This window comes from Pseudoliparis swirei, chromosome 17 (assembly GCF_029220125.1).
Source record: "Pseudoliparis swirei isolate HS2019 ecotype Mariana Trench chromosome 17, NWPU_hadal_v1, whole genome shotgun sequence".
Lineage (NCBI taxonomy): Eukaryota > Metazoa > Chordata > Actinopteri > Perciformes > Liparidae > Pseudoliparis > Pseudoliparis swirei.
The window spans coordinates 8,110,292-8,120,854 of record NC_079404.1 but is presented as its reverse complement, the minus strand read 5'-3'; the positions used below and the strand labels follow the sequence as shown (position 1 = coordinate 8,120,854).

The following is a 10,563-nucleotide window of genomic DNA, read 5'->3' as shown; positions in this document are numbered from 1 at the left end:
AAAAGTTTCGTCCACTCTTCTCGAGGTGACATTGTGACTGATGATAGATTAATGTCTGATTGACTGAATTATTACTCTTCTACAGAAACATAGTGGTGCATAAGTGTCTTTGATCTTGAGGCATTTCATAGGCTAAAACTATTTTCAATATCTCTCTTTTTTTTTGTTGAAAAAGTCTTACATTAGTCAGTCTGACTATTAATTCTAGAATTGTGGCAGATGGCAGATCATAGTTTCACATAAATAGTGCATTTAGTGTTTTCTTTTAACACACTAATACAAGCTTAATCTTTATTAAATGGAAGAATTAACAATAAAATAAACATAAAATATACATGGGCCCAACTTATCAGGACAATTAACCACTTTTTATTTCATACTCAAAGATTGGTTTGAATATGTGCACCTCGTTCAACCTACAATTAATGCAACTCAAAGGTCTGATGACTTAATTTATTAAGTTTCATTATAGTTATTTTGGAGGTGTAGACACCACATGGTCTGTGGGATCTATGGAAGAGTCTTTGAGTTTGTCCAAATCATGTGAATCTTTGTAATTATATATGAACATTATGCAATTATCTACTTTCCAGTGTCATCATGCTTTTCTCAGCGAGCTGGGATGCTGGTGATCTTGTGTCCGTCGAGGTGGCCCTCTTTACACGGTAAGTAAAGTGCTGTTCTGTCCCCCTCATGATTCATTCAGAGTTGGTCGGCTTCTTCTCCCACTGCAGTGTCTCAGCATGACCCTCTGAGCTGGAGGGAGAAAGCCACTGGGCTGGCATCAGGCCTATTCTCTTGTTTAATATTTTGAATATAGACATACTATTATATGACTCTTTTGAGACAAACTAAACTCTGACTTGTTCTTTTGTTTTTGTCCAAATCATGTGAATCTTTGTCATTTGTTTTTGTTGACTCTTTTAGACATACATTATTCAATTGAATTCAATTCAGTTTATTTGTATAGCCCACTTTCACAAATTACAAATTTGTTTCAGAGTGCTTTACAATCTGTACATATAGACATCCCTGTCCCAAAACCTCACATCGGACCAGGAAAACAAATTATGAAGTTGTAATATTTTGCATATGACTTTTTACAAGTATGATCTTCATATGACCTACCATGCATTTATACATTTATTACATTTGACAGTCTTGTATGGCACAATATACAATTATATTTTCATAACATGTTTTTATGATACATTTTTTGACAATTTATATTTTGACATGTATTCTAATGTTTTTATAGTATACTAAATTATGAGCTTATTATGTAATCCATACGACATACTGTACTCGGTGATATTGATGATATTGTTATGGCATTTGAGATCTTTTATATTTCTTTGCACGCTATAGTTATAACTTACAATTACTTTTTTTATTTTTATGAAATTGTTTGATATTGTTGTTTCCCAGCACACTCTACTCACTGAAACAAATTAATGAGTAAGACTGTATTCTGCCTGACCTCTTTTTCCATACCGAGAGTTCTCTCAGCATCCTCTGCTCCTCCGAGATCTCCTCTCTTTCTGATGAGCCTCCATCATCACTCCAGCCGTCACTGTGGCATCTTCTGGAGGACGGCGACGTAAAATACACATACCACTGACCATATCTTAGCATTTCACGACTGAAGCCACCGGATTAAATGTTTTATATGCTTTCAATATTCAACAACATAGCTGGTAATGAGAAGAAAAAGTGACATTACACTGATATATAACATTTAGTTATATAAATAGCATGAAAACTGTCAAGTGGAGAATTGTTCCTGAACACAATGACAAAGACATGCAGGATTTGGACAAACCTGAGGACTCTTCCAGCTTCCCACGGACAGTGTAAACACCAATCCAGTCCAGGTGAGCTATGAACTACTGAAACATTTGCCTGTGGGCACTAATATATTTTCTAATTAAATAATGACAGGGAAAAATAGATTTACTCAAGTAAAAATCCTCTTTTGCCACTATAAAAGTAATGTTAACATATTCAATTCTTTAAAATAACAGTAAGCAAGCTCTTAGGATCAGGAGTATAAAGACCAACAGGTATATACCTCCCTCTAGTGGTTAGAGAGAGGTATATACAGTACCTCTCTCTAGTAGTTAGAGATGACTGCATGGATCCGCAGTAATACAGGTTAGTGAGTGGCAGTTCTTTAAAATGGCAATACAAATTGCATATACTGTTGCAATTTCTCTTAACCTTTTTGAAAGCATAGGCAGGCTTTAAGATTTAAAGACAGCATTTATTGTCTGACATTCAACTGAAGAAAAAACGAACCGAAACTCTTCACCGAACTGGTTCTTCAGGATGCATTGCTATCCAATATTAATCACAACATACTGGGTAAAAAAACTGAACCTTTATTGACAGCAGCATGTATACTTTTGTGTATATATATATGATTATATATATGATTACTGTGAACATTTGCTGAAGCAGATTAAAATTAAAAATCAGGTGTGAGGTCTAGGTGAGAGTGCCTAGAATTCATAAAAACATCACACTCAAAACAATGTATAAAAACAAGTTCATAAACAAAGGCCATTGCATTAGATTAGATAATGTAAAAAACAAAAATGGAAACCGTTAAAATAATCCTTCATTGACCAGGCACTTAAATTGGTGACCAGCGGTCATTCTTTTAATCTCTGTTGTACTGTTAGCATATTCAGCTGACTCCCAGACTGAACGAACATGGATATGGACAGCGAGAATGAATACAGAGCATCAGAAAAGTACCTTTATGTTATGAACATAGTAAAAAAAACAAAAAACAAAGACAGGACCTTCATCATAAATAAACAGGCACCTGCATGTTTTACTACACAACATGAGAGATAAAGATGGATATTCTTTTTAAGTGAAGTTAGTGCATGGCTTCTACATTATGTACACATTGCCTGGTGCCATGGTCCACTTTGCCTCATTGCACAAAATAATTGGACCTTGGAGGAAAACTGTGATTGGACCTCGGAAGAAACACAGGTTAAAACAGTGATAGGCTGCAGGCCTGCAACATTATCACGTGGTATGACACGGGTGTTCTCACCCACAGGTTGTGGGTGAGAACCGTTGAGCACCTAAAAAATGAATACACTAACAGAACACTCAGAAAACCGTACAACGCCCACACTGGCACAATCCTCTATTAAATATATTCCTTGGCTATAAACTTGATCTTGATGTTCCTGAAGTGTTACCATAACACAGATGACTTTTCCCCCCAAAAGTTTGATCATGTCCCCAAATCACAAGTGTGAGAGATGAACCTTCATGCAAACCAGATTCCATTTCTTCTTTGAACGTACACCGGCACGTGGGAACGGTCCGGTACAGCTGATTGGACTTTGCGTTCAAGTAGACCAGTTTAAACATCTCACTCAACACCTTTCGAAGTGGTTGAAGCTTCAAAGCTGCACTGAAGTTACATTAGGTCCCACTTTTTCCCTTCAATATTCTTACAGACTTGACCGAGCAGGGAACCTAAATATCAGAACGGGATGGGGGGTTTCCTGAACTTCCGACCAATAATTTCTATTGATCTGAGCTAGTGAGAGCACTGTAACATACTACAAAGCAGTTGGAGGTGAGTGTTTGTGTGTGTGTGTGTGTGTGTGTGTGTGTGTGTGTGTGTGTGTGGAGGGCTAGAGGCTCTGAGGGTGTGAGTCTCTGAAACAAAGCGTCTCTGGGACAGAGCAGTCGCAGACAGGCAGGGTTACAGTGGAACCCCAGACGGGGGACTCACGGGAAGGGTCCCCCATGTTAAGGCAGACATAAACTCCTGGTACGGCTCACAAGAAGCCGTTCGTGCTAACGCAAGTGCGTATTTTCAACTGGTGTACCGACGAAGTCTTATCCACACACACACAGTTTGAAATGCATATCAGAAAAGTGTTTCCTCCTCAACCCGCTTCCCTGAAATGTTTGAGACTAATAATCCAGTATTCCAGTCTTTATTTTGGGGAGAAGGGGGTTGGTCGAAGGTCCCCTTTTGATGTGGGGTTACGGGTATCTCAGACTTTGCTGTCAGAGGGAAGGTCTCCCAGGGTGTGAACGATTTCAGTGAAGGAGGGGCGCTCCTTGAGGCTTATCGCCCAGCAGCGGGCCATGAGCTTGTAGATTTTGGAGGGGCAACCGTCAGGAACAGGCAGTTTCAGCTTTCCTGTCTGCAGACCTGGAGGGGCGGAGGACCACAGAGCGAAAGAATTGAAAGCCAATCATAAACAGACATGTGTGGTTGTTAAACATGTCACGTCAAGGACCAAAAGGGGCCTCTCTACTCTTACAAAACCATCATACTGACCTTCCAGCACCTCGTCATCGCTGAGTTTGGCATATGGCATTTCTCCGTGACTAAACACCTCCCACATCAAAACGCCAAAGGCCCACACATCAGACTTGGTGGAGAAGTCGTCTTCAAACACAGACTCTGATGGGAGCCAGCGCAGCGGGATCCATGCCTGCCTGTAGTGGTAGTACTCACTGCAGACATGTTCACAGGAGAAACAACTCAAATCAGATCTTTTTGTATTTTAAATTATGGTCTTTATTGTAGTTGATTATGTAAGTGTGTGATTATCGTTAAATCAAGTTGCTTTTCTAACGGACCTGTTGTAGACGTCCTTGCTAAGGCTGAGTGACGACACTCTAATGCGCCTCTGACTGTTGATCAGGCAGTTTCGGGCGGCTAGGTCTTTGTGAACGAAGCGGTGATTGGACAGATGCTCCATCCCATGAGCCACCTGGGCACAGATGGAAACCTGTACCGAAAAAGAAAAAAAATTAGATTAAACCATGACTTCCAATTTCCACACTTTGGCTTTTGTATGGATGAAACAAAGCAGATATAACGTGTTATAATATGAGCTTAATAGGTGCTGGAACATGTTGGGGGATTTCTTTAACTTTGGACAGAGCCAGGTTTGCTGTTTTGTCATGTTTAGTCTTCTTGACCCTATTCTTTTGAAGTCAGCTGCTTAGAATATGTGTTCACTATATCTATATATAAATTAGGGCTGTACGCGTTAACGCGTTAATCTATGCGATTAATTTGGCCGCGTTAACGCACTAAAATATTTTAACGCAATTAACGCAACTTTGTTTACTTCCGGTGTTCGTTGAAGTTTTTACACTCAAACCGAGTGTCAAACCGCGGCAGTACGGTTTAACACTGTTTCCGTTTTTAAAACAATTATTTCTCCGCGAAAATAAGGAGCAGAAATCAGTTTAAACTCGTGGATGAATCAGTCGGGTTTTCTCCTGCTCCTCCTTCCTCCCGTCTCCCCCTCTGATACACAGACGTGTCGGGTGACGCGGCGCGGAAAGAACTCGTCACACGAAACCTTCACCGTGATTGGTCAATCCGTTTGTCCGTCAACATTTTGGGAAAAAAACAACCAATGAAGACTCAGTAAATCACAAAGGACCTCCCACCTCACAGGTGAAGCTCTATAGCAGCCTGTCAGTCAGAGAGCAGAGAACACGGCACCAGGACAACTGAGCCTCATTATAGAGAGCTGAGATTGTTCTAGAATGTTTGATGTAGAACACGTGGGTATGTGTCATATGCAAAAGACTTTAAAAGGTGAATTTACATTTTTTTGTAAAATGTATAAAATGAGCCCAGCCTCCAGAGGGTGAACGTGACATATTTGAATGTCAGTCAGTTCCCAAGGCCACTGGTTCTGCTGTTGTTCAATGTTAAAGATGACAGGACCAATGGGGTCTCAATATACTTCTTTTTTTTTTACTAATCTGATGTTTCACTGAAGAAACAATTTATCATCCACAATATTAAATACCTCGCTGGCACTTTGTAGGTAGGAGCCTCTTTGAAAACACAGCTCTGTGTGAAGTTTTGTCTTTAAAAAGAATGAACTTTTAACTTTCAATCGCGATTAATGAATTTCAAAATGTGCGATTAATTTGTTAATTTTTTTAAATCGATTGACAGCCCTAATATAAATAGATATAGTGGACAAATATTCTAATATTTCTCTTAGATCAGTAATTGTTCCTAAAATCTGGATAACTGAATGTGTGTTTGCACTTCAGAAGCGTAGCTATACTGAGACTGAGTAGACTGAGCTACTTAATGAGAACGTGTATTTGAAGACTTACTTTGGTCTTGGTGCTGATAGGCTGAGATTTCACTTTGTCGTCTTTGCTTTTGGAAATTCTCAGGAACTGCTTTAGGTCTCCCTGGTAGGATAAAAGCAACAAAAAGAATCATGTATACGTTTTTTTGTTTAAAAAAAAATCCTTATGTATATGTGTGCTTCTATTATTGTGCGCTTACAAGGTCGTAGTACTCCAGCATCATGTAGTGGGGCTCTGCCTCCCTACACAGGCCCAACAGGCGGACGACGTTGGGGTGGCTGAGCTTTGCAAACATTTCGGCTTCGCGGCGGAAGTCGAGCTGGAGCTGCTCATCTCTGGCCTGCAGGCTCTTCACCAACACCACCGTCTCCTCCTCACTCTCCTCAAGACCCTTAGCTTTGCACAGCAGCACCTCACCAAACTCCCCTTTGCCTGTACACACAGACACACACCACAGAGTAAATGTCAGCGCACACGCTCAAAATGTTGCACATTCTGCTTTATTAGGTTATCCATTAACTTACAGCTTAAAGATCAGGTGCCTTTCTTAATTCTCAGTTAATACGCACCAAAGAGAATAGTTTAAATCAATCTACCCAAAGTAGTGATGGTTTGCAGGTTTGCGCGAGGAAAGTGGAGCTTGTCGTTGTTGACGTGGCTGTGCCGTTTTTCGGTTGTTGCCACGGTACCCATATTGGTCAGTGCCACCTCTTCTTGGATCTCAGCGGTGGTGTGGCCATTTTGTTCAACAGCTCCTCCTGATAAACACAACACACATCAGTCAGGGTCATCTGCCCATTGCAAATCTCAATGGGCAGTGAAGGGCACTAGAAATGCGATGCGTGTCCAAACAGTGTTTTCTCGTCTTGTTTTTTTAGTGCTCAAAATGTAACATTTCACATATCGGATGCAAAAAGATGCATAAAAACTAGTTCACGCGTTTGTTACTTCTAAATTAGATAACTGCAATTCCTTATCATCAGGCTGCTCTAAGAAGTCTCTTAAGTCCCTGCAGTGAATTCAGAATGCTGCAGCTCGTGTACTCACAAAAACTAAGAAAAGAGATCACATATATTAGCTGCTCTGCACTAGTTCCCTACAAAATCAAGAATCACATTTAAATTATTCTCCTCACCTACCTTGATTGGTGATGCGCAATCATATCTTATCAAGCTCCTCTTTTATGGAGCCAGATTCTGGGAGGCAGACATAGTCACCTGATTTAAGAGTAGACTTTTGTCTTTGATAGTGCTTATAGTTAGGGCTGAATCAGGTTTTCCCCTGGTCCAGCCCCTAGATATGCGGCTTTAGGCTTATCGTCTGCTGGGGGACGATTTGGGATACACTGAGCACCTATCTCCTCTTCTCTATCTCCTTATGGCTGAAGTTTCATCTCTCCAATGCACATTATTAACTCTGTTTCCTCCCCGGAGTCCTTGGGACTTCACGTCTTAAAGGGTTCATTGGACCAGGCTGTGTCTGATACCATGGCCCGGCTGATGTGCCCGGCCTAATCCTCCATCTACCTGATGGATTCGGAGGTCTGGATCGTGGTTCATGCCTACTACGAGCCATTCATACACTCAGCCATACTCATTGAATGTGTTGTAACTCTGTAATGCTTCCTTCTGTACATATGACATCTATTGTTTCTGTCCATCTGGGAAGAGGGATCCTCCTCTGTTGCTCTCCCGAAGGTTTCTTCACTTTTTTCCCTGTGAAAGGGTTTTTTCTATTTCTTGGGAGTTTTTCCTGATCCGATGTGAGGTCCTGGGTTAGATATGTCGTAAGTGTACAGATTGTAAAGCCTTTTGAGACAAATTTGTAATTTGTGAGATCGTGCTATACAAAATAAACTCAATTGAATTGAAAAAACCAACCGCTACATTTCCTTGTGCACAACCCACTCATAAATCCCCTTTTTTGTATGCATATTAAACTGTTGAGAACACTTCATCATGTCGCTTTTCCAGTATTTACACATAACACACTCAACATCTGAACAGAGTCAAAGTGTGGTGTGGAATACAGCTCAAGTATCAACATTCTCTGACGCAATACCCCCAGTAAACCCAAGATGGCAGCACATATCCTAAAACTTTCAACACAACTGAGGGAATATCAACTACACACATTACTCCTTCTGAGCTGATTTTACAACTGCTTTTACCACAATTTACCAAACATTTGTCTACACCAAACAGTCATACCGTTCAGACACTCCATCTCCGGCTCCTCCCCATCCTGGCCTTTCTGCAGTCTTTTAGCGTTGCGTCTCTTTTTGCAGTAGAACATGAGTCCAAGTACTACGATGATGTAAGCCACAGCAGCTCCTACCGAGAGGCCGATGGTTTGGATCATCTTGTAGGGGGCCTTGTCCATGTCTTCATCGAAGGACTGCACTGGCTTTTCTGTCGGGCGAAGGCATTAAATTTGGGTCACTGAAAATGTTCTGACAATGCAGCATGTGTTATCTTTAACACACCCAGGTCTTTAATCAGCATCACATATTGTGTTACAATGGAAATAGAAATACAAAATGCAATCAGTTTAGGTTACACAAAATAATAATAATTATAAACCTATATAAACGTTTTATAGATTAAAAAAAGGTACCTGCATTAGATTTTAACACAGTTTAAAACTGAATACTATTTTGTCATTTAATTCAACAAGGCTTTTTTTTTGTTGGGCTGTCTAACTGGCAAATATCTGAATGAAATGGTCTCCTACTGACTAAACTTGAGTATGGCCCTGCTACTTTGAGAGATAACGAGTTGATGTGGGTAACTAATGCAAGTGTGTGGCTGTAATATTCAGCTCCAGTCGGCACGCAAGGAGCCAGAGAGTGTGAAGCGTTATTAGATCCAACGTCTGCCCAATCCCATCACATCCGTGACAGTCAGAGATGTGGCAGTGTGTTTGAACCTGTCAAGCTGCGACAGAGGCAGAGGGTGACGCTATAATTAATGCCTTCATCCTTCGCTCGTGATCATGTGTGCAACCTTTGTTCCCGACAAAAGAAGCCTGTGTACGTACCCACGACATACAGCTTAGCCACACGGTCTTTGATGCTGCAGCTGTTTCCGGCTACACATGTGTACCTGCCCGTGTCATCTGTTGTGACGTCTGAAATCACTAAGGAGCCATTGGGCATCTTCTGGAACCTGGAAGAAAGGAGGGACGGGACAGATGAGGGTTGAGTTCTTCTACATCAAAGTCCACTTCATATACACAATGGGCCACATGCAAGGACGTTTTCATGTTCTGTCCCTCCTATTCTCTTGTGTGAGGTATAAAATTGAAAACCTCTTTAACTGCACAAATGCATCATTAAATTGATAGTTTCACTAGCAGGTGGCTGTTTGTGAGATTTGATCGTGAGCATAATTAACAGTCCTCAGCTTGCTGCCTGCTCTTCTCAGTTTGTGAGCAGGTTTCATTTACAAGAATGTGTTAAGAGTGTAAAGAGAAGTTCACACTGCGGAGACCACAAACAGAAACGCGTGTCACTTCTGGTATTAGTAGTCGACACTGTTCGATAATATTAATAAAACAGCTGTCAACAAAGCAGGCAACCCTAGATGGAAGACAGAATATGATAATGCAAATGTAGATGATGCTACACTGTCTTGTGTTGGAATGGAGGATGTAGACCTGGACAGAAACTTGCATAAATACCGTGAGGCAACTTTCCTGACTGCTGAAAAGGAGCAATGTTAACATACGGCAACAAATGAAAAAATATGGCGCAAGGAATATACATTTTGAATTCCATTTATTTGAGTTATTCATGTTTATTTCTAAACATCTGCATTCGCAGACGCATTGTTAAGTCAAACCAGACAATTTGTGGGTTTTTTCTCACTGTGGGAGAGACAGGACATCTGTTCATGACTCATACGAAAGGTTCTACCACACGTGGAACTCTGTATTTTATTTAAGACAGTACAATCAAATTGGGGACTGTGACAAGTTCTCTTAAATCCCTCTCATGTGCCACTTTAAAACAAATCTGGCTTTGAGAGAAGTTCTTGCATGAGACCCACTGTATTAGATGTGTAATAATATATATTTAAATATATATCTGTGGAAGTCGCTTTGGATAAAAGCGTCTGGTAAATGACATGTAATATCTGTATGCAAAAGATATATATCCTATGGACGCAAAGAGTTTTTTTACCTGTAATCACAAAATGTAATCTTAATTCATGACGTGGCAGAGCAAAAAGCCACATTTACCTCCTGTTCTTACTGATGTCCAGCGTCCTGTCTCTGACCATCCAGTGGATGTGAGGCTCAGGGTCACCGGTGGCCTGACAGTGCAGGATGGCCGTGTAACCTTGATACACCGTTGTATTCTCTGGTACCACCTTAAAGCGAATGTACACTACACACACACACACACACACACACACACACATGCACACAAACACACAAACA

The 10,563-nt window shown here is 40.7% G+C and overlaps 2 protein-coding genes across 2 annotated transcripts in view; one reads left to right on the top strand and one right to left on the bottom strand.

The window, feature by feature from the left end:
• The first annotated feature begins 1,292 nt into the window (after positions 1-1,292).
• Positions 1,293-10,563, top strand: part of LOC130207105 (uncharacterized) — a 93,755-nt gene continuing 84,484 nt past the window's right edge. The window contains exon 1 of the mRNA XM_056435554.1: positions 1,293-1,874. The gene's annotated coding sequence lies outside the window, so the exon portion shown is untranslated. The remainder of the gene's footprint in view (positions 1,875-10,563) is intronic.
• The window catches only part of ptk7b (protein tyrosine kinase 7b), a 90,302-nt gene continuing 82,099 nt past the window's right edge, over positions 2,361-10,563 (bottom strand). The window contains exons 13-21 of the mRNA XM_056435544.1: positions 10,363-10,510; positions 9,160-9,287; positions 8,331-8,531; positions 6,717-6,878; positions 6,320-6,552; positions 6,142-6,222; positions 4,630-4,781; positions 4,325-4,503; positions 2,361-4,195 (exon numbers count right to left, since the gene is read on the bottom strand). Coding sequence (XP_056291519.1) covers positions 4,035-4,195; positions 4,325-4,503; positions 4,630-4,781; positions 6,142-6,222; positions 6,320-6,552; positions 6,717-6,878; positions 8,331-8,531; positions 9,160-9,287; positions 10,363-10,510 — 1,445 coding nt within the window. The 3' untranslated portion in view covers positions 2,361-4,034. The remainder of the gene's footprint in view (positions 4,196-4,324; positions 4,504-4,629; positions 4,782-6,141; positions 6,223-6,319; positions 6,553-6,716; positions 6,879-8,330; positions 8,532-9,159; positions 9,288-10,362; positions 10,511-10,563) is intronic.